Source organism: Trypanosoma conorhini, assembly GCF_003719485.1.
Source record: "Trypanosoma conorhini strain 025E chromosome Unknown Tco_14.4_contig_00191, whole genome shotgun sequence".
NCBI lineage: Eukaryota > Euglenozoa > Kinetoplastea > Trypanosomatida > Trypanosomatidae > Trypanosoma > Trypanosoma conorhini.
The window spans coordinates 1-24,651 of NW_021704277.1; the positions used below are offsets into that span (position 1 = coordinate 1).

Genomic DNA, 24,651 nt, shown 5'->3' on the forward strand with positions numbered 1-24,651 from the left:
TTTTTTTGTATTTGTTCGTCTCTCTCTCTCACAGCCTTGCTCTCCCTCTCCAAGCCACACAAGTACAAGAAAGTGTGGGTGCGAGGTGCAAATCTGTGAGAGAAGCAGCGATCAACCACGCAACTGATATATGGAGGAAAAAAGTATATGCCTCTACACAATTTACTTTTCCTCGTGCACTTGTTGAAAGGTTTACTTCTTGCTTCTGCGGTGACTTCTGTTCTCTAAGCCGAACTCAAACCAGCTCGCCCCGCCCACCTTTTCTTTTTTCCTTCTTCCTCCACTCGCTATTCACACGCAACGCGCTGAGTAGTCTTCTTCGTTTGCTTGGCACCCGAGCAATGGTGCCTACGACCCCCTGCTTCTCCTGCCTTCTCTCACACGCAGCCGCAGAGTGAGACGCAGGCGGAACAACAGACAGACAGGTGCGCCGGTGAAGGGATGAGGAAGTCCCGCCCAAAGGACCAGCAGAAATCAAATCCACCAGAGAAAAACGCCACACGAAATCTGCCTCCAAAGTCCCACCAATAAACAAAAAAAAGGGCTCTCAGAGGCAAACTCACACCGAAACGAATTAGCAGTCAAAAGGAATCAGTGAAGACACCAAGCACCGCAGACAAAAACAAAATGAATACGTCAGTAAAGAAAAGTAAAAAAAAAAAAGGGACGCCCACGGAAGTGTTGTGAGAAAACGCGTGTGTGTTTGTGGATGCGTATCGGCTGTGGAAACTCACGCACAAAAACAAGAAACAGAAACACAAGAAAGATAGAGCAGTGAGAACACCAGAAGGTTACTGGTGTACGCCCAATAGCCGCTATCTTTTTTTTTTGGAGATGTGCGCCTGTTTGCTGTGTTACTTGTTATATATATATATATATATTACTCTCTCCTTAACACTCCTTTATCCCTTTTTGTTTTTCACTGTCTCTGCCTTCGTGGCCTTGCTTTTCCCCTGCTGTTTTTTTTATTTTTATTTTTTCACAACTAACTTGGGGAAATTTGTTCCTCACTCAGTACGAGTACCTTTCCCTTTAGCTGAGGAACCTTCGCCTCACCTCTCCTTCTTTTACTTCAGCACTTGCCTTTCTTTCCTTCACACCCACCACCTCTTTCGCTCGTTTGGCTGTCCTTCTTGCACTTGGCTGTCGTGAGCGACTTTGCTCAATCCGGCGGGGAGTTCCTCCGTTCCCGTTCAAGCACAACGTCGTGGTGCGCAGGCGACGCAGCAGCAGCACACTTTGAGGGCGCAACCCTCTTCCTTTTCCTTCCCGTAGGATCCACTCCACAGAGTACAACTCCGAGAGACTCAGAGGGCAGTTGTCCCCACTGCACCCTCTCTTGCTTATCCTTATGGTTGTTTTTTCCCCTTTTCCGCTCTGGGCTTCTTCTACGTCCGCCGCAGCGTGTGAGGGGAGCAGACTGGCCAGGTAGAAAAACCATATATATATATATATAATAAATAAATAAAAGAAGGAAGAAGTAAGTACGGTAGCAAAAAATAGAACAGGAATGAACATGGGCGATGATTAATTAGAAAGCATGACAGCCCACCGACGGTGCCACAGGCGTAGTATAGGTGGTAGGAGAGGGGGGACGAGGGCTACGCATGTAACGAAGTAAGAAGCCAATGCACCTTAGGCGTTGGTATACATATGTATATATCCACACGCGCACTGCTTCCCTTTATTCAGACTCACAATAGACGCAGAATACACGTTACTTCTCCCCGCCCTTCCTTCTTCTTCCTGTATTCTTAGCAAGAGAGATTGCAGGAACTCTTTATGAATTTTCACTCTGCTGCCTTCCTGACTCGATTTCGTTAATTGTTCGCAGGAGATGTTTGATGCGGTACTCATGTTTCTGGACCTGCGCTCGCAGCCGCTCATTCTCCTCCTTTAGCTCATCCCGCTTCGCACGAATCACCTCACACTCCATCCGGTCCTCCTCCATCAATTTCAGCAGTTCACGGAGACGGGACTCCAATCCCGCATCGCTACCCCCGCAGCCAAGCGGCTGCGCATTCAGGCCTTGTTTGAGCTCTTCAATGGCCAACTCAGCGGCGGTGGCGCGCTTCTCCAGCTCCTCAACTTGGGCCGATGACATTCCTCTTCGTGTGGCGCAGAGGAGCGTTAAGGGATGTGGGCAAAGACGTCGCAACGTGGTTCCTCTTCGTATGGGGGAGGCAAAAAGGGGCAGAGAAGCCAGACAGGAAAAAGAGCAGGAGCAGCGGTAGCCAAACACGACGGCAGCAGGACACACATGGACAGACAGACAGACTCAGAAGGAACGCGAATGAAAAAGGTGTGGAGAGAAAAAAAAAGGAACAACAAGACTTCAGTTCAATACAACGGCAACCCAGCAACAACTACCTCCACACTACGTGGAGAAAGAAAAAGAGAGCCATCAGGCACTCTCAGACGCCGACATACACGACACATACGCCATCAACAGAGACTAATGGGGGCCGCGTGGAGAAATACTTCAATCAGACGACGAAGACGGCGGCAAGACGCAGAAACAAATCATAAACGAATAGGAGAGAGGGAAGAGAGAGACAATAACAACAACAACAACAACCAAGTAGGTATAAACCACTTACTCTGATGAATTCTTTACAGTCTGCGCCAAGTTATTTTTCTCAGCCAACAGGGAGCGTGCCTCCTCAACAATTGCACGCAGCTCCGCTACAGTAAGGTTGTCAAACGGTTTACTCTCCTCTAACAGCAACCTCGCCACGTTGATACCCTGCTGCCTCCCATCCAGTAAGCCACTCATGTCTTTCCCCAGGGAGAAGGATTCTTGGTCAATGAAAAGTGACGAGGGCCGCCTAGATGACGTACCCGTTTGCTGCGGCAGGGTGAACATCTCACCCTTGGCATCGGATTGGCCTGGGGGAGCTGCGACGACAGTTGGGAGAAAAAGATCCTCAACAGTTGTCGTCGTTGTTGTTGTTGTTGCTGTTGGGGCGGGCGGGTGGTTTGACGCACGCTGACGTGGTGGGGAGTTGGTGTACGAGAGCCAAAACTCCGCGGCTGACTCCAAGTTCGCGAGGCAGTAACTTTCCTGCGGTGTGATGAGGCTGCCGTCACGGAACCGTTTCACATACTGAACATTCAAATAATAGTCCCTAGGAGAGGCGCGAAGGACTAGCAGCATGAAACACGGAAGAAATTCATCAGCCCCACAAACGACGGAATTCGCCTCCTTGCCGTTGTTATTGCTAGCCAAATCAACGCCTTTTCCGTTGCGCATAAGAGCGCTAGACACTGCCTTTGCGAGCCCGTCGCAAGCGCGAACGGCGCAGCGCAGCTTCTCACGTGGCGCTTTAAAAACATTCATGCCTTCCAGCTCAAACATGGCCTTATTCCACAGAGGATCTTCCTCGACTTCCTTCAATGCGTCCAGTTGCTCGGCCGTCACAAGAGGAGAGAGTCGAAGTAATTTATCGTGTAACTCCTTGTTGCGCTCTCGTTCCTCAGGATGCACATCAAAGGCACGCCAGTAGAGTTTCGACATGATATATTTTTCAAAGCCCTCTGCCGCGACATGAAGCTTTGACGCATCTTTTTCAAAAAGGGGTATCCGTTTGCATTGATCTAGACAAAAGGAAGTTGCCCGCCGCAAATCCGCGTCGTCAAAGAGAGGTGCCTCCCGCTGCTGGATAGTTTCCACGAAGTTAGAAAGCGTTTTGGCAACCGGCGCGCAGACAGAAAGCCGCATGATATCTTGAAACTCCTTGGAGCGTACATCATTATCCTTCGCGACCGCACGGCGATAGTTGGCGATGGCTTCCCGAGTGAAGCGCTCCTTCAAAGACTTCTGCTCTGTAGCGCCCCCCACGAAACTTGCTTGGTCGTCCTGAGGCCGGTCCGTCAAGATCCGCTCCTTTGGCCGCAGAGTCCGCTGCAACGCGGAGAGCGTGTTATGCAGCTCCTCCTCGTCCATTAACGCGGTGGCAATCACAAAAATGTGTAATTTACATGGATGAAAGTCGCTGACGGAGGTGTCGTTGGGCTCAAGAAGAGGACTCAAGTCACAAAGCACCTCGGAAGCCCCAATGCGTCCGTAGCGCGCGACACTTTGCAAATCCGTAGAGAACTCCCCGCGCTGCCCCCGAAGCGTCACGAAGGCGGGAGACGCAACACCGTCAAAGTGCACGAGGTGGTAATCCAGGAACGCTTCACGAGTGATGCGTGCTATCTTCTCATGCTGCTCCGGCGTCAGTATCACATCTCGCTCGCCGACGGTGAGCGTTGCGGTGCTGCTAGTTGGGCTGTTGGCGTGGGGTGAAGGAAGGCGCAGGTACGACGCAATACCACTTGACTCCAAAAACGACTGCTGTGGAGCACACAGCACCTCCACTGGGCCATTTTCAACATATTCGTGAAGCAGTCCCCCGGGCCGGATCGCCTTAAGGAGCGCATTGTTCTCAAGCTCGTACTCCGCAGACGTCGTCCCCCCACCCATCGCCTCGGATCCCTTTTTCTGGGCAGCTACTTCCAACCAACCAGCCGTCTACCGCGGCGTGCCCTACTGAAACTATTATTCTTTTGCCTCCGATTTTTATGGATTGCAGCGAGGGGCTAAGCAAAACGTAAAAAAAAAAAACAGAAAGGAAACCGCCACTGACTTCAAACTTGGGTCTACCCTTCACGCTTCACCGTCATACACGGCTCCCGGACGCGAAGTGACCCGCCTCCTCCTCAAATCCTTCTCCCAGCCGCAGGTGTGATGCTTCTCCCGTTCCCGAAGCCTTTTGCTCCGTGTCCTTGGAACGGCGGAAAGCAAGAAAAAGGGGCAAAATAGCATAAATAAGGTTGAGGCCAATTGAGGCAAGGGAAGAACGTGCAAAGCATGACAGCACCACACATCCTCCCCTTGAGTCGTCATTGCTCTTGCTGTTCTCCTCCTCTTCATCACAGCTTCTTCTTGTTGTTTTGGTTTTTGTTTTTGTTTTACACGAGCGACGTAACGGACTCGTAACCACACACGCACGGCATGCACTCCTCCCCCGTCCAATGCTCATGTGCTGGTCAGATCCAACTCTCCTGTTAATCGTTGACAAAAGGCAGCGAGTTAAACTTTTTCCGCACACACAGAGAAAGAGAAAAGGAAAACAAAAAAAATTCAAAATTTCTTCGCGTTCTTCTTCCCTTCCACTATCCGCCTCATTTTTTTGGGGGGAGTTATTATTGTCTTGCTTTGGCGGACCCCGCTCCCTCGCATTATCATGTATGTATACCTGCAAAAGAGGGGCAGCCCCCTAGTCCTGTGGTGTGACTTTCTCCTCCATCTTGGCGCCAATCCTGCTGGCGACGCCGTTTGCCCAGTGCGCCGTCAGGTCAATCCTAAACTCAGCCGACTGAACGCCAAAGAGCCTCAGCAGTTGGGCGGCCTCTGCGCTGAGGGTGTCGTTGGGCTCGCAGACGGTGGTGTCCTGCAGGAGGACAATGACGCCCTTGTCGAGCTTGATGGGAAGGCCGAGCTTCGACAGGTGGTCGAACATGCTGTGCGGGAACTGTGGCAGAGGCCCGGCGCGCAGCACAAGTGAACTCGTCGCCGTCTGCCCGGTGCGGGCGTAGACCTGCGCACCAACGGAGGCAAAGTAGCTCTTCACCTCCTTCTTGGGGAGGTTTGTAAAAAGCAGTCCGCAGGAGCCCACAAGGAACTTGCACAGCTTGTGCAGATTCGGCCGCTGTGAGCTTTCCTCGTCACGGCCAAGTGCAATCATAATCAGCTTATTATTGCCGAGGAACAGACAGCTGTCGCCCTTGCGCTCCTCGCGAATTTGCTGCAAAATGTTCGTGCGCACATTTGACAGCGTGAAGGTGTAGACGTCCGTGTAGTCGTCGAGGGCATCGCGAATGCGGGCAATGAGCTTGTCCTTGTCCTCCCGCGTCTTGGCACGCGTCTTCGTGAGCGGGACGACCTTGGCACGCTTCGACTTGGGCATCCTCCTTTTTTCTGCAGCTGAGCGCTTTGCGTGTGGGTGTGTGTGTGTGTGACTCAGCAATCAGAAGGAAATAAAATAGAACAAAAAAACAATAAAGGCAAAATGATCGCGTGTCGCTGCAGCTGCTATTGTTGTTTTTGTTGCTGCTCTCGCTGCATCGACGGCCGTCCCTTCCCGCTCAAAGCACTTCTCTACGATCGCACCCGGTCCGCCCGTCCCGATGCTTCTGTTGAGCACCTGCTGCTCGCGTTTCCGTTCGTCCGCGGCCGGCACACGGGAGAGGGGTGGGCCTTGAGGCAAACGCCGCATAAGGCAGAAGCAAAGCCGCTGCTCAGGCGGGCTAGCCCGACGGAGCCCGCGTGAAACCCGACAACACACGCAAGACATATTCGCGCCACACACAACAGTTTGTTTGAGACAACTTTTCCCCCTCCCCCCCGGCCCTGCCTGGGCGTCGTCTGCAGCGAGTGCCATAGATACATATTTGCACCGCGCAAGAGAAGAGGGTGGCGTACGGGGGAGGGGCACCAATGCCCACGCATAGAAGCCAGTGCGAGGCAAGGGAAAAAACAAAACTCAGATATCACGACAGTACAAAAAAAAAAAAAAGAAACAAAAAAAACTGTGGGATGCAAAAAAAAATAATAATAACAAAAAGAAAATCAAAATCAAAACTTGGAGGGTTCTCTACGACTTATTCACATGACTTCGCTTGCACTTAGTAACTAGAGAAGACTCGCTTACCAAACTCGTAAATGTAGTCTGTTGTCGAGAACTCGTCGTCCTCCGGCCAAGAATGACCAGAGTAAATTGCATGCACAATCTCCACAATGGAGCGACGGAGAGAGGCCACGTTCTGACCCGTGAGGTATCCCGTAACTGCAGTTCTTGCGCGAAGCAAATAACGCCGCATGCGAGGCTCTGAGGTGGCAGCTGCACTGTCACAGTCCACATACACTTCATTGGTGTACTTTGGGGTGTTGAAGGTGACATTGGCGTTGTCGCCACAACCATTGAAGTTTGCCCAGGCGGCAACGTTGTCCTTCAGCGGTGGGAAGCCCAATAATTTGTCGCCGCCCACGGGAACAATCAAGTCCAGGTTGCCGTGCACCATCAACACGCTTGGGCGGCGGCCATCGGGGTTGTCTGCACGAATATCGCGGCCGCACGCCTCGAGGCCGGCCTCATTGCCGGGGCGAAGCTCCACAATCCCACCAACCGACGCCACGGCGCGCACCACCTTTGGCTTCTCGCAGCCGAGCACTTCTGCCATCATAGCCCCATTGCTGAATCCGACCGCCATCACCTTTGCGGGGTCGACGCAGGCTCCGGCGGCGACAACCTCGACAACTTTCTCGGCAAATTCGAAGTCGTTGGGGCTGTCGGGCGAAGTGAATCCGCAGCAGGTGCCGGAGTTCCACCCGACGCCAACAAACCCAACGGAGCCGCAGAGGCTTGCCACGATGAATCCATCTCGGTTCGCGTGCTCCACGAAGCCGGTGGTATTCAAAAATCTGCCACAGTTGTCGTTTAGGCCATGAAAGAGGAGCTGAAGCGCAACCTTTGAATTGCCGCGTTGCGTGTACGCCGGAGGAACATACAACACAAACTGTCGCTCCCCCGTCGTCGTCCGCACCTTCACAAGCACCTGCCTGTTGACGGGGAAGGCCGGCGTGGCGCCGCAGCGGTGGCCGCCTTTATTCGCCCAGCGCGTGGCATCAAGCTGCGGCAGCGCGGCGAGCCTGGCCGAGCGTGCCCCTCTGCCCTCCGCGGTTTCCGGATCCCACTCTGCCACAACTGATGCTCCGCCAACCCTCGCGGCCACAAGCGCCAGAAGGAGGCACATCATGAGAAGAGCCCTCGGCCCACACTGCATGCCGTCGCAAAGGCGCATTTTTATCAAACTTTCACTCAAGCAACTTGTGGGAGGACACACTTTGGAGCTGAGACGACGCCAAAAAAACGCACACCGACGCAGGCAGAAAAGAAAAATAAGAAATAACAACAATAATATAAAGTAGGCGCGAAGAAATGGCTGCCCTGCCACTTCACTCAAAAAAACAAAACAAAAAACTGCCCAAGGCAGAGACGCATGCAAAGAGATATATATAGAGAGAGAGGGAGAGAAATCATTGTCGAAATTTCACCTTTTCCCCTCCCCCTTTTTACTCCGTTTTGCAAAACACACTCTACTCGTAGCCTTACACGTTAGGCGAGGTCCCTCAGCCGTTGCGTGTGGCTGTGTACATGATATACTTTTACTGATTCCGCGTTTGCTTTTATTCCTCACGTACCTCCCCTATTTTTTTCCCCCCCGCCACACATAAAAGCTCACATTTCCTCTTTCTATGCGAGCAAAAGGTGCCCTCAACAAAGACACGAAAAAGCAAAAGAAAATAGAACAAAACAAAATAAAAATAAAAAAAAACAGCTCGCTCACCACGATCGCAACTTCGCCCCAGTAGCAGGGAATAAATAAAGATGTGCTAAAAAACACAGTAATGTGGGTATATCAATAAATTTGCACGCATAGCCACAGAGAGTAAAAACTAATCGTCAAATAAATACGCAAAGATTGCCTCTCGTTATTGATCCGATTGCTAACTTCAACAGGGACAATGAAAAAGACACTATGCAGAAAACACAAAATCCACCGCTCTTTACCAACACCTCAGTGAACCTCTTCTGCAGAAAACTACGAAGCAATCTGTAGCTAAACTGCGAAGCAGTAGAAAAAAAAAAAAAGTTAGATTTAAAAACACTGGGCGGGGGCCACCACATGTTTTTGCTTCCCGCGTAATGCACTATCACTTTGGTAACTGAATGGGCGGTGGACGACGTGATTCAAGCAATCGCTGTCGGGTTCCCCGACTGCAGCTCCTAGCTCCGCCGCCGTCAACGAAGGACGCTGCTGCGGCGTGCCGCCCGTTTTGCTCGGATCTGCTCGGCCCAGCCCACCTCGGCCCTGGAGCACGGGGGTTCCGCACGTCCGACAGCCCCAGGCAGAAAAAGACCATTTTATTGTTCGTATTTTTCTTTTTTAATAATTTTCCTCCCTCAATATCTCTGCCGTGTAGACCACTCCAGAGCTTCTTTTCTTGGCGTTCTTCTTTATTTGCTTCCGCCCAGTGTTCGGGCGGCGCCTCCTAGTCGATTTGGGAGGGAATCTGGCCGTGTCCAGAAAATAGCGGCAGCTGCGCGTACGCCGCCAGTAGAGCAAGGAGGCCAATGGAGTGAGTCAGCAGAGAACTAGACAGGAAGAAGGCACACGCCGCAGAGAGAAAAACAGGTGGAAAAGAAAAAAAAGAATAAATAATAATAAAACAAAAAAAACACAAATGTATCGTTTAAAAACATCAAGCAACAATCAATAGCGAACTACTGGCGACTCATTGCATGCCGCAAGAGGCCGTGAGGTCAGTTCGAGATTACTGCGAAGGCTAATGCGTGGAGCTGCGTGGTGTGTAGCTGCATGCAGGGTTTTTTTTTTCTTGGCACGCGCGTTGACGAAAGTCACGGGACTCCGCGGAGAGTAGCGCAACGTCCCACTTGCGGTAGGGGTAGGACGGAAAGCAGCGTCATGCCCGTGCGTGTGTGTGTTATTATTTTATTTTATTTTGGCCGCCTCTGTTCTGCTTTCACCCTCCTCCCTCACTCACTAGTTGTCGTCAATCGCGTGTGCAACACCGCAGCGAACGAATAAAAAAAAAGGAGCAAATACTCCTCGCAAGCTCCACAAAAAGCCTGGCAACACGTACCCACAATGCATATCCACAGGCACGTGCACACAGGCAGGGAAAATGCGTCGCAGAAATTATTGGAATAAAAACAATAACGGCAACAAGAACGGGCCTAAAAGTCGAGGCGTTTAATGACAAAAGTGTGCTTTAAGCGCCACAAGGGCCCTGGCACGGTGTGATATTTGGTTCTTCATCGCTTCAAGCATCTCCGCGTAGGTTTGTCCACGACCCTCGTCCGGCTCAAAGATGGAGTCCCAGCCGAAGCCACCCTCCCCGCGAGGCGCCTCCACAATCGTGCCGTCGCATCTTCCCTCAAACTGCAGCACCGCATCCGGACCTGCGCAGTAGGTAAAGACGCAGAGAGCATACGCGCGCCGAGTGTCAAACCCTTGTAGAAGTTTGCCAAGCCCTACAGGAGCCATTTTTTCAAGAAACCACTTGACATACGGGCCTGGGAGGCCTCCCAGTGCCTCAAAGCAGAGAGCAGTGTCTTCCACTAGTACTGGACGTTTGAGAAGTTCGTACGCTGCGAGGGCCTTATTTCGGCTTATCTCAGCCACTGAGCTGCTTTGGATCTCGGGGAGGTCCAACTTGGCATTCTCGACAAGAACGTGCCCCGCAAGGCATGCCTGCACTTCCCTACGTTTCCCATCGTTGCCGGTGACAAGCGTTAGCCTAGGGTTGCTGGATTCACCTACTTGAGTGCCCTCAGGCATGTTTCCCTATCCAACTGTTTGGGGGTGGCCTTGCCTCTACAAATTCGCAGGCATAGGCGCATATAAGCACACACACGTGTTGACGTCGCAACGAGGCAAGAACAACAACAAGAAGGAAACATTTGCACGCCCGACCCCGCGAGGTCGTTTTCTGCATCTCCTGTTTTTGGCAGGAGGTAAATATTAGATAAGCATTCAAGGATAAAAATGAGGCGAAGCTGAAACAGGACAAGGTAGACGAATGACCCTACACTATTGTGCGTGGCCTTGCAATCTGCTCTTGTCATCCCTGAATGAAAGATGGTAGGAGACCAGTAAGCTTATATAGAGATTGCCAAAACTGGCGTGGAGCGTGAAGAGAGCCATAGACTGTGGAATGGAGGACGCAACAACAAGGAGATTCTCCCTTACCCCACGGGTGTCCTCAATGTGTCGGATGAGCTGCTGGAGAAACCCGGGAGGGTAGTAGTGATCACCGCAATACGAAGACGGGACGACGGTGCTATTGACGGAGACATTAACCATTGGTTCCGCCGCGCTACTCTGTTCGTCTCTATCACTCTCGCCAACACTCTGGTGCAGGGAAGCGTGATTGGTTGGCTTGTCATTCTCCGCGAACGCAATGGTGGCCCCAAGTGCCGAACTTCCCATTGTTCCTGCACTATTTCCCTTAAACCAGGGCCTCATTGTGCTTTCCACATTCTCGTTCAATATAAAGCACAAAGCGGGATACTGCCATAATCTTTTTTTATTTCCCGTGCTTGCACCCCCAAAGCTACTGCTGCTGCAACTACAACTAGAACCGCCGCCACTTAACGTCGCCGAGTGCGGATGCCATGTATTGCATCTTCCGTGAATATCCATCGGACACAGTTCTTCCGCTCTAGCCGGTGGCATTTCTTCCTTGGGCAGCGGTCTGGAGGAGGCAGTAACACCGTTGCTTGATTCCAGTGCGCGTTCCTCAGCGTCGGACTTCGTGGCTTTTTCTTCAGCCGACGCCGACGCCAGCCGTGCCGTAACTCCACCCGGCGTGGGATACACAGGAAGCACCATCTTAGCACGATCTAGCGGGGGCGACTTACCCGTGACACATGCGTCTTTCAGTTCTGCGTCATTATTCGCTTGCGGTTCCTCCGGCTCACACCTGGCCGCATTGCCGTCCTCGCCCCCGAACAACGTGTCCACCACGGAGCGCAGCGTCGGGAGCTCGGCGGGTGCCGCCGCGACGGCCTGCTTGTATGCCCGCAGTCCCAGCAGCAGCAGCGCGTTCGTCGCCGCGTGGCGTTCATCCAGCGAAATCATGTTCAGAAATCGAGCCACCGCCGCCGGGCGCCTCTGCCTGGCCATCAGTTTCCTCTCAGAGCCGCACTTCATGTGGATTGCTGGCACGCCTTGCGCTTCCGCCGACCGCGGGAGTTGCACACAGCAACAAAAGCACCGCCACCCAAGTGTGTGTGTGAGAGAGAGGGAGGAATGCGAAGAGTATTTGGGAAAAACAGAGATACGGCTTGGTAGAAAGCCTACAGCTGGATACAAAAGAAAAACACGCACAGTAAAAAAAAAGCGATCGAATAACACAAGAACCAGACGCATGCGAAAAACACAAGAGCAGCATCGGGAGCGGGGCCAACGACCACTGTTGACAGCTTCTCTTCTTTCCTCCTCCTGCAATCAACACGAGCACGCCAGCCAGAATAGGCCCGGGTAGTGTTCGCGTGTCCCATGTATTGGATCCCTCGCTTCTGCCACACTAAACAAGAACAACAACGGCGGCGGCGACTAACCACTAAACGTAAATTAGTGAATGTGACGACACACCCATCCAAGGGAAGCTTCAATATATGTATATATATATGTATATAATCTCGCAGACGCTTCTTCACGCCTCAACAGAGCCAAGGTCGACGCCGTCGACCTCTGTTTCTTTGTCATTTTCTTCCGCTGCTCCCGCCTCCATCGGGGGCAGTGCTGCCACCGCCTCCGGGAACTTCGTTGCAAAGGAGGCCATCAAGCCATCATGCTTGTTCCTTGTCGTTCGGAAAGCCTTCAGTACCTGCTGCGCCTCCTCCAGCTCAAACGAATCCACCACTTCCACTGCACGATCACCGCAGGCGTTAAAGACCCCAACGTCGGGCATGCGCACCTTTGCGTAGGCGGCAACGATCTTTGCCACCTCTCCGGCTGTCAGAAGGTGCGCAATGGTCTGGATGCGTGGGGAAAATTCCACAAAGAGCTTTTCGTAGCGCATGTCCACACGCGCGTACGCCTCCAGCAGACGTGCAAGGTGGTCACAGCGAAATTCACCACGCAATTGAATGGCACGGTCCGCCAATCGCACAAACAGCTTGTAGTGCCACAAGCCAACCTGCGCGTAGGCGTAGACCACATTCGTAATGTCTTTGGGAGTCCCATATTGTCCAACGTGGCGCACGCGCGGGATAGACTCAATGAACAGTCGATCATTGCGGATGCCGATAGATGCAAAGGCACTCAGCACAGAGGCGATGGTCACTGCAGGTATCTCTGCTTTTTGATTCACAAAACGATCTGCAATGATGGAAAAGAGTTCTTCATGGCGGCAGCCCACAATGGCGTACGCCACAGTTATATGTGCCAACGGCATGAGCGGGCTAGTCGGCGCCATAGCGAGTGCACGCAACGTAAGCTCCTCAAAAATGTTGTACTTCGCAAGGCCCACCCGTGCAAAAGACATGAGTGTCTCTGCAAGTTCATCTGGTGTCAGTTGCTGCTGATCCCGTACAATTCGTTTGCCAAGAGTCTCAAAAAAACCCACATCCCATACCCCACTTCGTGAGAAGGCGCTTAGTATCATAACAGCCTCGGTAATCGAAAGCGTTGCGTTGTCCGATGCATAGCGCATGACTTTCTGCAAGAGGACATTCATTAACTCTTGGTGCTGAACGTCCATTCGATTTAGTGACATCACCACAGCTAGCGCTTGCGGGATGGAAAGCTGCTCATGGATCACCGCGGCGCGCTCAGCGAGGGACCAAATCACCCTAAAATTCCAGATCAGCATCTTTGAGTAGGCGGCCAGTAAGTTGGCAGTTAACGTGGCGTCAGCAGTGGGGGCGTGTGCGACCACAAGGGGCGCCAAATCCACAAACAGTTTGGTGTCACGGTATTCAACCGCCGCTAGGCCTCCAAGAATGGTACCCACCTGGTACAGTGTCAGCTCGGCGGACAAGACCGCCGCCCTATTCGTGATGGCGGCGCAAAAAGCATCGTTGCGCACACGCGCTCGCCCGTAGGATGCAATTACAGCTGCGACCTGAGCGGCCGTCGCCTTTTCAATGTATGGCATAAGTTTGGATGCCACGTCTCGCATAATGGCCCGGGTCGGCTTTCCACTTACCTCGGAGGCGGCACGCAAAAAGGTCAGGACATTTGAAACACTCCATCGGTCAATGTTACTGGCGACGGCTGAGGCTAAAACCTCGGCGTGGGGGTCCACAATCCCCTCCACGAGAAGCGCCGCAATGTCGCTTGCACTCACCGGTGCTCCCGCCACACGCTTTGCCTGAATAACATCTACACACTGTGTGGCGAGGGCCTGGGCGTCGGCGCGAACCGCGTCCATCCTGTTAAAAACCCTCAACACCACATGCACCGACTCGGCACTCCACTTTTCCCGTCGTTCATTGATGGCTTGAACCAAATACCGCTGTAACGATGGTGAGATCAACGTCGTCGTTTCTTCGCCCACGTCGGCGAGTTCCGCCAGCAACTTTGTTGTCGTATCGAGCGCGGCCGCATCACTGGCAATGTAGGCCTCAATAGCGGCCCCCACAGCCTCTCGCAGAGACTCGCCAACGGGACTGCTACTCTTCACAAGAAGCTTGAGAACACGTGCCATGAGAACAGCGCTCCTCGCAGAGACCAGCGGCTCCTTTTCCACACGAAGCTTCAGCTCCTCGAGGAGTGCTGCTTCAGCGAGTTCTCGGATAGAAGGCGGTGCGGTGTGCAGAGCGGAAAAAAGTCCTACGAGATCCGCCAGTGAGATGACTGACAACTCAGCCCCCGGAATGCTTACCCACACGGCGGCGGAGAGCTGCGATAAGAGATGGCTAGATAGGACGCCACTCGTTGACGCCTGCCCAAGCAGTTTCCCGAGGGCAACCGCGATCATCACCTTCTCTGTTACGCCCAATCCTTCATTCACGGCGCGCAACAGGCGCTCCGTGAGCTGGTTTGACAAATCAACAGGACCCTGCGCCGCACCATCGGCAGCGATGGTCGCAGTCAGCACGGAGGCAAGCAGCATACAGAGACTGCTTGGAGCCATGTCATTTGCGGCAGCGAGGACGCGGTCTTGCACGGCCCGCAGGACGGTGGCAGTGTCAGGGTACTCTAGACAAACCAGTGAGTAGAGGGACTGTGCAAGCGAGTGCAGAGAGAAGGCGTCGGGGTGAACAGAAAGCCAAACGGCGCAGTCGTGCAACATGGCCAAATCTCGCGGGGCGTCCAGTATAACCAGGGTGGAGAGACAGTGTGCGACGGTTTTACCATCGAGACCCTGAATACAGTGCAGTGGCGTACCCGTGACGATACGAAGGCACTCTTCCTGCTGCATCCGTGTGGGCGTGCGCCGGTAGTCGCTGCGGGCTTTATTGAGTTCCATTGTGTAAAGGCGTGCCAGTTTGGTGGATACAAACCGCTTGCTGTGATGCAGCGCACCCCATCCCACGGGGCCTAAACACGACGGCAATACAGACATCGTCGTGAATGTTCCTTCTGCTGTTAATATTCGTGGCAGTGTGAGGAGCGGCAAGGCGCGAAAGGCACCGAATAGGCGAGGTTGTCGACTCCACCGTGTTGGGTGCATTTATGCGTGCGTGTGTGCTTCTCTTTCGTCCCTTTTTCCTCGGGTTCTTTGTTGTTTTTTTTTTTGTTCGTTGCTTCCTTGGCGAGCTCCGTGTGCTGCGCTTTGCGTTAGGCGGTGCGTGTCGCCGCGGGCCCCGTGTGCTCCCAAAGAAAATCAAACACAAAACAACAGTAAAACAACCACAACAAATGACGGACGAAAAGAGGCAGCGCGTGCGCACGAGGAATTCAGGCCCGGCGTGCACCGCCCCCGCCTCCCTGCATCATCCCCATCCCCCGCCAACGAAAAGCGGCGCGGGGAAAAGCCCCAACAACAGCCAAATGCGTCACACAGTTTACCGCAAAGGGGTTTCCCTCAACTTTTTTTTTTTTGCAAGCGCCGTGGATGCGGCCCGGCCGCGAAGAGTGGCAGGGAAGAAAGGGAGGAAACCGTAGAGAAATACAACAGAAGGGGTGGTGGTGAAGACATGCACCCAGTGGAAGTGGAAAAAGACTTTAAAAGCACAAGCGTCTACCGCCCATAAATAAATACCCGCCGGAGCAAAAGCCGCAACGACGACGCTGGAGGGAGGGAAAATAAGGCCCTATAAAAAGTAGAACGGTAAACGCTAACAGCACAGCTACCCCGCCAGTCCCCGCACATCTTCTTTTTCGACACCCCTCACCCCTCGTTTTTTGTTTGTTTGCTTTCCGTGTTTTAATGCGTGCCTGAAAGAAGACGTGAAACAATAATAAAGCAGAAAACCATTAAAAAAAAGTAAAAACCTGAAAACAAACAAACAAAAAAAATAAATAAAGCACTCACGGATCAAAGTCCATCGTACTGTGCGACACGTAACGACCACGCCCACCGCTGCCGTTGCGGCGCTCGCAATGCGTATTCGACGTGTCGCCCATAGCGGCAGAATCTGCAAGCCTGCAGAAGGAGCCGTCCGGAAGCTTCACAACGCCGTCTATCGGTGCTCTCCAATTCGCACTATACGGATTCAATGAACCACCCAGCTCTCCAGTTTTGGAAACGAGCAATTTGTCGCCCACCGACTGAAGATGTCGGAGACGACGCACCATATCCAGTGAGCCGGCATTGCCCGGACAGACGCATTCCTTGCCGAATTGTAGCGCCTCTCGCATTGGATCCAGATGTGTGCAATGGTTGCTGTTTCTGACACCCCCATGGCGGGAGCGGCTCCTGTTTGGGGTCTTCTGTGCGCCGCTATACTCACCACCCAACGGCGATGCCGCGAAGCCGTCTCGCAACTCGCCTGGCCCAATGCTAGGATACCGTAGGGAACCAACCCCACAGGGGCGAAATGGCGGTGCAGGGTATTCGGCCCGTTGTCGTGCCTGGAGCACAGGTTCCTGCCTTTTAAGTGCGAGGGAGATACTCAACGACTTCGTTGCGTCACAAACGCCTTCATGTAGGCGTCGCAGCTCCGCCTCCCGTCGTGCCACCCGCTGTTCCACTTCCTGCTTTCGCTTGTCCCAAAGCGCAATGGCAAGACGCCGTTCCTCCTCCTTGCGCCTCTCCGCCTCTGCGCGGGCGATTGCTGCCTCACGTCGTTGGGCCTCTCGCTGCGCTGCCGCCTCTTCGGCACGCACCGCCGCCAGACGTTCCTCTTCACGTTTGCTTGCATTATCGTAATCGTCCTCGAAAAAGACAAGCGTGTGCCGCAATTCAGTCACGGCAACTGACTGCAGTCCCTTGCGGGCGCATGCCTCGGCTGCGATAAGGGATTCCAACGCCACGGCATCGCGTATTGGTTTCTCCGTGAGCCACTGCTCGTAGAGGTCCTCCACAAGCCGATTGCGTTTAGCGGTGATACCGTTGTAGAATCGCTCACGTTCCGCCATGAAGGCGCTTCGCGCCTCCGACTCCAGCTGCTGCAACTTCAGTAATTGAAGAACATCAGCAATAACCTTCTCCTTGTGGGATGCATATTCCTTCTCACGATAAAACTGCTGACCACTTCGCTGCCGGAGGAATCCTTGAACAATCTCCGCAGAGCGATGGCGAACCAACGCCGCAGTACGCATCCTCGCCAGCGAGACCAACGCGCCACTCACGGCCACCCTAGCAAATACCTGCAGTTTCTGCTTCTTCACTACTTCCAGCTGTTGATACGCCTCGGACTTGAGGAAGATACGTGACTTTCCTATTTGCGCATTCCGCAGGTCAAATCCAGCGGCCTTCAAAACGGCGCGCGTCACCCCCACGGCATCGCCAAAGTCTAATGCTTCAGAAAGCACCAAAACTTTGTACTTCTTCGCAAAAGCAACAATTGGAATGCGGATGGGATAGCCCGCCTTGCGAATCTGCACCGTCCCAAGTACACCACTACTACGCAGTTGCGTTAAGGTTTGCACCCCGTCAAAATGTAGTGGTTTTTTGGCGGGATGAGGCTTGATGCAGCGGATCCAGTGCGGATTCGTGCTGTGTATCACCGCCATAAGATCCTTCAGCTGAATTCGAAAAAAACCACCCACTGTGTAACGGGATTTACAGTCTGGATTTGGCATGGGGAGCAGCGTTTTGATCAGGGAATCCGTGCTCTCATTGAGCAGCACCTTAAAGGCATCCTTGAGGGTGTCGCGGCTCTTTTCGATAAAGCCATCCACCTCGTATGTCACCGTGCCGGCGTAGTGCGCGATGCGAAAACAAGGCACTCTGGCCAATCGTGGTCGCCCAAAGAAAGGAGATTTACCGGCAAACCTCTCGGTGATCTTGTCGAGGAAGCTGTTGTCGGTGGCCTTCGCCAAGAGGCAGTCTTCGTCCAGTATTGCGAGAATCCCAGCCTTGCCACTGATCAGCTCCACACATGCGGTGTTATCAGGGAATGTGACCTCCGTCACATCGATACCCTCCTCACGACACTCATCCATGTCCCGCGAAAAGATGAAATAATTGTAGTGCCGCTGCAGCGTTTCATTAGTGAGGTTGATGCACAGCTGCTCAAAGGAGTTCACCTTAAAATCCTCGAACCCAAAGATGTCCAGCAACGCCACCCAGGTAGTGTAATCCTCTGTGTCCATGGTTTGATTAATGGCCGTCACAAGGAAATCAAAGAGATTGTTATAGAGGGCTTTGCAAAAGGAACTGCTCGCATCTTCGGCTTTGGCCTTCGTTAGCCTCGTAACCACGGGTCCCTCACGTAGTGTGAGGGTGGTGGTCGTTAACTCCTCCTTCAACTTCTCCGCGGGGATGGAGAGCAGGCGACAACCATCCGCGATGTAGCGCTCCGTCCGTGGGTCAATCTCACAGGTGTCAGGGCCAGTGGCGATAAATTCCACATTGAGAAGCGACAGCACGGCCCCCACGCAGCGCCACACCGATTCCACCTTCTCCTGGGAAAAGCCACAGATACCCATCGCCGTGTTGACGTCATCGTAGTCCGCCGCGTCGTCGACGCCCTCAATATCGGGCGCCTTGCCCGCCATCACGTTACGGTACTGTGGGAGTGCTTCAAGCCCGTATCGCTCTCGATCGCGGCCTCGTAGCAGTAGATAAAAAGCGTGGTAGACGCGCTCATTTAGTCCTGAAGTGACGATGCGCGACTTCTCCAGCAGATATTTTGTCACGTCCGCCCCTGTGAGGAGTCCATTCCGGTTAAACTTGATGCGCATGAGTTTGCCAAAGCGGGAGCTGTTGTCGTTGCGCACCGTCTTGGCGTTTCCAAAGGCCTCAAGGATGGGGTTCGATTGAATCATGCGTTCTCCGACAAATGAGCCGGTTTTTTTTTCCTGCTCGGTGCCTTGAAGCGCGCTGAGGGCGGCGAGGTATTTCATGACAATCTTTGCCGCCTCCGTCTTGCCCGCGCCCGACTCACCCGAGACAATAATGGACTGGTTCTGCCCGTCACGCCGCATCTCGTAGTACGTCGAATGTGCCACCGCCCATGAGTGGGGCATGTTGTGCTGAATCGTCTCTCCCTCGGCGAGGTAGTCCGGCATCTTGCTGTCCATGTACCAAGGGATGTTGAAGTTGAACGGGTTGAGTGCCACAACAATAGCCCCAATGTTTGTGTACACCACGTCACGAAAGTAGCGAGAGTACAGGCAGTTCAGCAGCGTCCCCTCATGCAGCACGGAGAGTTTCAGCAGGTCATCAACGTCCTCGGCCATGGCGTGTTCGTCGCACACAAACACGTCCTCGGAAAGAAGCTTTGACACCTGCTCCTTCACAGGGGTCAACGTGCTCACGGAGACGTGCCTGCCGTCGAAGCTGTCAATGACACCCCGCACCCACGCGTGCGCGGGGTGGTAGCACATGCAGTGCATCCCTGGCAGAAATCCACTCTGTTCAGTCATGCCGTGCACCACGTGGCGTTGCAGTGAGTGGGGGTGGGGGTGAAGTCCTCCCGGTGGCCCGCCGTTAATTGGGCAACACCCGCCAAGTGTCAAATAAGAACTGAAGCGCTACAACAAGGCACTGAGAAGCTCAAAAAAAAAAGTAGGCAAGAAAAGGAGATTCGCAAGGCCAGAAACAGCAAAGAAACAGACACGACACCCAACATACGTGGATAAGTAGCAGCTGCCAAGCAAAAAAAAGGAAAAAAAAACGGAAATCGAAAGGAAAGCCTCGGTCCCTTTTCACCACCGTCCCCCGCATGCTCACATTCCCTCCCTCCCTCCGCCTGTATGTGATAGATGTGCGTATTCGAGTGCAACCCACATCGAGTGTTTATGAAAAACATTCCGTCAAGATTGTCTCTGCTGCTTCAGCCAACGCATCGTCCGTGTCAGTCGCTAACTGCGAAAGCACCTGCGACAAAGCGAGCAGGCTGTCGTCGTGCTTCAAGCAAGCAAGGCCGTCGCCCTCCTCTTGACCTTGCTGAGACCCCTGTTGCTTCTCTTGCTGCTGCTCTCGAATGTGTTCAAGCAGCGCTGACGGAAATTTTTTGTACCGCAATCGCGCCATGCTGTTCGCCTGCAACCCCACCAAGACACAAACCGCGTCATCCACGGAATGTACACGGACACGTTCGTCAAGGTGGCGCACAATCGGGTCAAGAACGTGCGACTGCTGTTCCGGCGTCCACGCGCTCCCAGGAGCGTGCTGGGCGGCAAGCAAAATACACAAGGCGCAAAATAGTCTGGCGCACTGCGGCACTGACAACTCCTCCAGCCCCGCATGGGTTTTGACCTGCAGCTTTGGCAGCACCTTCGCCGCGATGACGAGAGAAGCGCCTGCGACGTGGCGCCAACAGACGGCATCCGCCAGAGTCAACATTTCTTCCCTTGAGAAACTCGCCGCCGTCGCAGTTGGTGTCGGTGTGGTGGAGCACAGCATTTCAATGGTTTCTAGCTGCACCTGGAGAAGCTGTTGGAGCTCCTCAGCCCTCGCATTTGCCCTCAGCAACACATCCATCGCACGGGCAACGACGATCAGCAGCAGAATCCCCCCATCACGTGAGAGGCTCCCAGGCACCTTTCCCGCCTCGGCTCCCCGAAGCATACTGAGAAACGCTAGAGCTGTCGCCGTTGCCGTTTTCTGCGAGGACCGCAGGTACACGGCAAGAGCGCAGAGAACACACTCCCAGTGGAAGGAACTATAAAGCGACGTTGCAAGCCAACTCAGCAGCTCCGACACCATCGCAAGCGTGGGCACGACACCAAAAAGAACGCAGGCATTCAGGTACAAACACGCAAAGTCAACGGCTAGCTCCTGCTCCTCCTCCTCACCCGCGGCAAAGTCCGTGAATTGCATCGTCTGCAGTACCTCTTGTCCGGCCCGCCGCGCCGCTTCCGATTGATCAACACTGCGATACACGCGAAATGCCGTCGCCAGCGCCTCGCGCCGCGTGTGCCCTCCGTACCGGCTCACAGAGACCATGTCCATCGTCGGCTGATCGATACAACTCCGACCGAGGCGTGTCCGTTTGATCTGCGCCGACGGGTTCTGACGGGTCCACTTCGAAGTGTGGAAGTCATGCATCGCCCATCGCTTGAAGAAGTGAAAGGGCAGCGGCGGACGCACGCGGAGGACTGCCGTCAAACCACCCACACCACGGACCTCGCAAGCAAGACTTCTTTGAGACAGCAGCATCGCCAACACAATCTCAGCTAGAAAAAGCAAAAAAAAAAGAAAGCGGCACCTCACCTTGTCCCCGCGCCCACGCGTAGCGCGTCTTTAGGCATGACCATCATCCTCACCATAGCAAGGAATGTAAAGCGAAAGCGAAAGCGAAAAAAAAAATGAACATTACACACACACACCTGTATAATTTACAAGCTCCAAAAATTTGTCCGCCATCCACGGATAGTAAGCCATGGTCCACTTTGCTCCACCCGCGCTTATGCATCTCGTTTTTCTCCCTTCTCTTTCTCTCTCTTTCCCCCTGCATCATCTCCCAGTACAATACGGCGCTTAGCGGATGCACCAGTTGGCCAGAAGCAATACTAGGATGCTAACCCACAGACACAAAATCAGTTGACGCGTGGGATTCCAAAAGCCGGACAGTGTTTTCCGTACTTCTGTCACTCCTTTATGCATGTTGTTATGAGCCATCTCTGTGTTTCTAAGCAGGATAGAGAACTGCTCGTTCTGCTGCATGACCTGTTCATTCATTAACGAGGTCAACTGTGACAACTCACGCACGGAGGCCTCAACCGCCTTGGCATCCTCCGCAGAAGCCATCTTTTGTTGCTCCTGAAGCACAATATTCGCCTCGGTAAGTCGTTGCACCTCCTCCGCATTGTAGGCAAACTGCGGATAGGCCGCCTCCGGTAAGGATGACATCCGAAAACTCGCCTCGCCCCGTCCCCCGGCCACTAACGACCATAACTGCTCGCCATGGGGTAGCGGTGCCGCCGTTACCGTCCGCGCCGCCTTCTTGATCACGAGATCCACCACAGACACCACCCCAGCAGGAGAGTACGGCTTTCCTTCCAGATGCGGGGAACAAGTTGGATTTGTTGCGTCCACATCACCTCTATTCTTCTCCCCTCCAAGAAAGGGGATTTCTTCCTCCCGTTCCCGCTCTTTCTCAGGATTGGAGCACGAGAGTACACCCACCCGTCCAAAGGTGAACATTTCTCGCTTGTATAGCGCCAACTCTTCCTTGCACAAAGCCAGGCGCAGTCGCCAGCGACCCACTGTACCTTCAAGTACATCAAGTGCCGCACCAAGGTGCTGCAAAAACTGAAGCGTTGGCTTTGCAGAGGAGGCAGAATGCACCTTCCGCTCCTTCGTCCCCTCCCCTGTGGAAAAGAAGAATGGGCTCCACACGTCTTGCTCTTTCTTCTCGAGTTGCTGCTGCGCCTCCCCGATGGAGGAGCTAAGGTCTTTTATCGTGTTGGAGGCCGACAGCAACTCGGCCTCCTGCATGAGAAGAGAACCCTCCAGGTCTGCCATGGCGGGGTTGCACTCCTCCATGGCACGCAACGCCGCGTTAATACGAGAGCGCGTGACACGCACGGCGCCCTCCGCGTTGGCACCGACAACGACGAAGGCACTGTAGAAAGGGTGGGCACGAAGGGCATCTAAGACCACAAAACTCTCGCAGTCCTCAATGTATGGGCTTCCTTTGTCAAACAACTCACGCAGAGCTTCAGTGCGGTTCATCAGCGGTTCCTTCACACACACACACACAACCTCGCTCTCGCGAGGCCGCCTCCTCGCTACCGTCGCCAATCGAGAGGGCACAAGCAATAAGAAACAGCAGCAACAACAACAAGATTATTCCGGCAGCAATAATGAAGAAAAGGAGAAAAATACCACCAAAAATAAATAATACTAAGCCATCTACGGTCAGGGCAAAAAAAGTAAGCAACATAATACACTTACATTTCGCTCTCTGAAGGAAAAAAAAAAGGAGACTGCACGTACGCTTCTATGCATTCTTGTGAAGAGCAACATTTCCCCGACGGGGGTGACTTCCCCCCAGCGTAACTATGAACGCTTAAGACACCACCACCACACACACACACACCGCCAGCTCTCCCACCCTTGACAAAACAGAATCGGCAATGGACGAGCACCATACACAATCGAGGCGAAATCTTCAAGCCTACAAAGTGGCGTTACTCACCGCTGACGTGCATCCTGTAGACATAGTACTCTATCTGGTTGCTTTTTACGAGCGTGCCTAGGAGCTTGACGGAGCAAAAAAACTCCGCCACAAGTAGTATGAGCATCGTAACACTGACGGCATAATCGAGGGAGTCCGGCTGCGGCCACATGACATTGTAGAGAACCACGAAGGGAAGTTGAGGCAACAACGTCAATCCCAAAAACCGAATAAGGCCTGGCACGTACTCTTGCCGGTTACTTGTGTGACCAAAAAACAGACGAGGCAGCTCCGCCATAAACCAGAAAACTGCAATACAAACACACCATGTCTGCTGACTCGAAGTAATTCCTCTATCCCACCGTTTGCGCAGCGACGCCGCAAGAACAGGGAGTGCAAAAAAGAGTGAGTAGGCAACGTTGGTGGTCACAAGTGCGGCAAGCAAGGGGCTACTCTTGTTGATGCGGTGCCGGTGGTACGTTCTCACCCGCATCGCCTCTGCCACCCTGCCCCTTCCCCTCCTCCCGCCCACCCACCCCCGTGTCCTCCCTTTCTTTCACTAAACGTTAAGAAACAAAAACAAAAACGGAACAATCCACATACCAGTTATAGATAAAAACAAAAACAAAAAGGTGCAAAGCAAAGCGTCCTTTTCAGATGCACACATGCACCTCATCTCTGTTTTACCACCAAGCCCGAGAAACACACAGACGGCGGAAACTAAATTCATTAGGCCAGGCGCAGGCCGGTGAAAGATCCGTGCGGAGCAAGAGGGGATGAGGGAGGGGAAAAAAATAAACTCCTTTTTCTCGCCCATTAATCCTTTCCGATAGAGCATGTCCCGCCTGCGGAGGCCGGTTCTCCCTCCTATTCCCACAACGCGAAAAGGCAGAACAAAGCGAGAGCGCAATTCGGTTCAACGTACCCAAACATCAGATTAAGTTCCTCCGACACCCAAATTACATGCATATAAAGCAACAAATTCGCAAAGCGTACGGCGTTGATAATTGGGTGCGCATTATTGAACGCACGAAGTGGTAGGCCTGCAGCGCCCCGCAACCGCCGTCCCCAGTCCCGCGCGGAATACGACAGAGGGTTAGAGCTGGAGAAGAGGGAAACAAAGAACTGCGCTCGCGCCGCTCTTCCAACGTGGCATCGTTGGAAATAAAAACAAAAACATCAAGCAATCAACAAAGAACCAGAGGGATTCAACAAGAGCTGCCAGCATTCGTTCCGTCCACGCCTGGTCGCACAGTCTTTAATGAAGTGTCTCATCCGCTTACAATAATAACAAACACAAACATTTCCGCACTCTAGTGTTGTGCAACAATTGTGTCTGTCTTCCCTTATTTTCCTTCTCTTCCGTGTCAGCATCCTAGTCCATCTCCCT

The 24,651-nt window shown here is 53.3% G+C and overlaps 11 protein-coding genes across 11 annotated transcripts, besides 18 other annotated features; all 11 read right to left on the bottom strand.

Annotated features, from left to right (window-relative positions):
* The first annotated feature begins 619 nt into the window (after positions 1 to 619).
* Positions 620 to 664: a sequence feature (A-rich).
* A 198-nt stretch (positions 665 to 862) lies between these two features.
* Positions 863 to 881: a microsatellite.
* Positions 882 to 1,439: 558 nt separating this feature from the next.
* Positions 1,440 to 1,467: a microsatellite.
* A 313-nt stretch (positions 1,468 to 1,780) lies between these two features.
* Tco025E_03948 (uncharacterized protein) lies at positions 1,781 to 2,104 on the bottom strand (the record flags this gene model as incomplete). Its single annotated transcript, XM_029370864.1, has 1 exon — positions 1,781 to 2,104. One exon carries the CDS (start codon positions 2,102 to 2,104, stop codon positions 1,781 to 1,783), a length of 324 nt encoding a protein of 107 aa, XP_029229031.1.
* Positions 2,105 to 2,232: 128 nt separating this feature from the next.
* Positions 2,233 to 2,278: a microsatellite.
* Positions 2,279 to 2,555: 277 nt separating this feature from the next.
* Positions 2,556 to 2,578: a microsatellite.
* Positions 2,579 to 2,596: 18 nt separating this feature from the next.
* Positions 2,597 to 4,468, bottom strand: Tco025E_03949 (putative MCAK-like kinesin; the record flags this gene model as incomplete). Its single annotated transcript, XM_029370865.1, has 1 exon — positions 2,597 to 4,468. The coding sequence occupies one exon, from the start codon at positions 4,466 to 4,468 to the stop codon at positions 2,597 to 2,599; it is 1,872 nt and encodes a 623-aa protein (XP_029229032.1).
* Positions 4,469 to 4,924: 456 nt separating this feature from the next.
* Positions 4,925 to 4,958: a microsatellite.
* A 306-nt stretch (positions 4,959 to 5,264) lies between these two features.
* Positions 5,265 to 5,954, bottom strand: Tco025E_03950 (60S acidic ribosomal protein; the record flags this gene model as incomplete). The annotated part of the gene is made up of 1 exon (XM_029370866.1): positions 5,265 to 5,954. The coding sequence occupies one exon, from the start codon at positions 5,952 to 5,954 to the stop codon at positions 5,265 to 5,267; it is 690 nt and encodes a 229-aa protein (XP_029229033.1).
* Positions 5,955 to 5,981: 27 nt separating this feature from the next.
* Positions 5,982 to 6,005: a microsatellite.
* Positions 6,006 to 6,549: 544 nt separating this feature from the next.
* Positions 6,550 to 6,628: a sequence feature (A-rich).
* Positions 6,629 to 6,672: 44 nt separating this feature from the next.
* Positions 6,673 to 7,830, bottom strand: Tco025E_03951 (putative CDC16; the record flags this gene model as incomplete). The annotated part of the gene is made up of 1 exon (XM_029370867.1): positions 6,673 to 7,830. One exon carries the CDS (start codon positions 7,828 to 7,830, stop codon positions 6,673 to 6,675), a length of 1,158 nt encoding a protein of 385 aa, XP_029229034.1.
* Positions 7,831 to 8,052: 222 nt separating this feature from the next.
* Positions 8,053 to 8,081: a sequence feature (GA-rich).
* A 245-nt stretch (positions 8,082 to 8,326) lies between these two features.
* Positions 8,327 to 8,385: a sequence feature (A-rich).
* Positions 8,386 to 9,247: 862 nt separating this feature from the next.
* Positions 9,248 to 9,293: a sequence feature (A-rich).
* Positions 9,294 to 9,822: 529 nt separating this feature from the next.
* Tco025E_03952 (Inosine triphosphate pyrophosphatase family protein) lies at positions 9,823 to 10,410 on the bottom strand (the record flags this gene model as incomplete). The annotated part of the gene is made up of 1 exon (XM_029370868.1): positions 9,823 to 10,410. The coding sequence occupies one exon, from the start codon at positions 10,408 to 10,410 to the stop codon at positions 9,823 to 9,825; it is 588 nt and encodes a 195-aa protein (XP_029229035.1).
* Positions 10,411 to 10,662: 252 nt separating this feature from the next.
* Positions 10,663 to 11,757, bottom strand: Tco025E_03953 (putative serine/threonine protein kinase, putative,protein kinase; the record flags this gene model as incomplete). Its single annotated transcript, XM_029370869.1, has 1 exon — positions 10,663 to 11,757. One exon carries the CDS (start codon positions 11,755 to 11,757, stop codon positions 10,663 to 10,665), a length of 1,095 nt encoding a protein of 364 aa, XP_029229036.1.
* A 490-nt stretch (positions 11,758 to 12,247) lies between these two features.
* Positions 12,248 to 12,272: a microsatellite.
* Positions 12,273 to 12,289: 17 nt separating this feature from the next.
* On the bottom strand, positions 12,290 to 15,148 carry Tco025E_03954 (uncharacterized protein; the record flags this gene model as incomplete). The annotated part of the gene is made up of 1 exon (XM_029370870.1): positions 12,290 to 15,148. One exon carries the CDS (start codon positions 15,146 to 15,148, stop codon positions 12,290 to 12,292), a length of 2,859 nt encoding a protein of 952 aa, XP_029229037.1.
* Positions 15,149 to 15,978: 830 nt separating this feature from the next.
* Positions 15,979 to 16,052: a sequence feature (A-rich).
* A 4-nt stretch (positions 16,053 to 16,056) lies between these two features.
* Positions 16,057 to 19,560, bottom strand: Tco025E_03955 (putative myosin heavy chain; the record flags this gene model as incomplete). The annotated part of the gene is made up of 1 exon (XM_029370871.1): positions 16,057 to 19,560. The coding sequence occupies one exon, from the start codon at positions 19,558 to 19,560 to the stop codon at positions 16,057 to 16,059; it is 3,504 nt and encodes a 1,167-aa protein (XP_029229038.1).
* A 228-nt stretch (positions 19,561 to 19,788) lies between these two features.
* Positions 19,789 to 19,828: a sequence feature (GA-rich).
* A 105-nt stretch (positions 19,829 to 19,933) lies between these two features.
* Tco025E_03956 (uncharacterized protein) lies at positions 19,934 to 21,298 on the bottom strand (the record flags this gene model as incomplete). The annotated part of the gene is made up of 1 exon (XM_029370872.1): positions 19,934 to 21,298. One exon carries the CDS (start codon positions 21,296 to 21,298, stop codon positions 19,934 to 19,936), a length of 1,365 nt encoding a protein of 454 aa, XP_029229039.1.
* A 321-nt stretch (positions 21,299 to 21,619) lies between these two features.
* On the bottom strand, positions 21,620 to 22,816 carry Tco025E_03957 (syntaxin 1B/2/3; the record flags this gene model as incomplete). Its single annotated transcript, XM_029370873.1, has 1 exon — positions 21,620 to 22,816. One exon carries the CDS (start codon positions 22,814 to 22,816, stop codon positions 21,620 to 21,622), a length of 1,197 nt encoding a protein of 398 aa, XP_029229040.1.
* A 342-nt stretch (positions 22,817 to 23,158) lies between these two features.
* Positions 23,159 to 23,183: a microsatellite.
* Positions 23,184 to 23,274: 91 nt separating this feature from the next.
* Tco025E_03958 (uncharacterized protein) lies at positions 23,275 to 23,754 on the bottom strand (the record flags this gene model as incomplete). Its single annotated transcript, XM_029370874.1, has 1 exon — positions 23,275 to 23,754. The coding sequence occupies one exon, from the start codon at positions 23,752 to 23,754 to the stop codon at positions 23,275 to 23,277; it is 480 nt and encodes a 159-aa protein (XP_029229041.1).
* A 1-nt stretch (position 23,755) lies between these two features.
* Positions 23,756 to 23,812: a microsatellite.
* A 20-nt stretch (positions 23,813 to 23,832) lies between these two features.
* Positions 23,833 to 23,892: a sequence feature (A-rich).
* A 531-nt stretch (positions 23,893 to 24,423) lies between these two features.
* Positions 24,424 to 24,460: a sequence feature (A-rich).
* Positions 24,461 to 24,651: the final 191 nt, after the last annotated feature.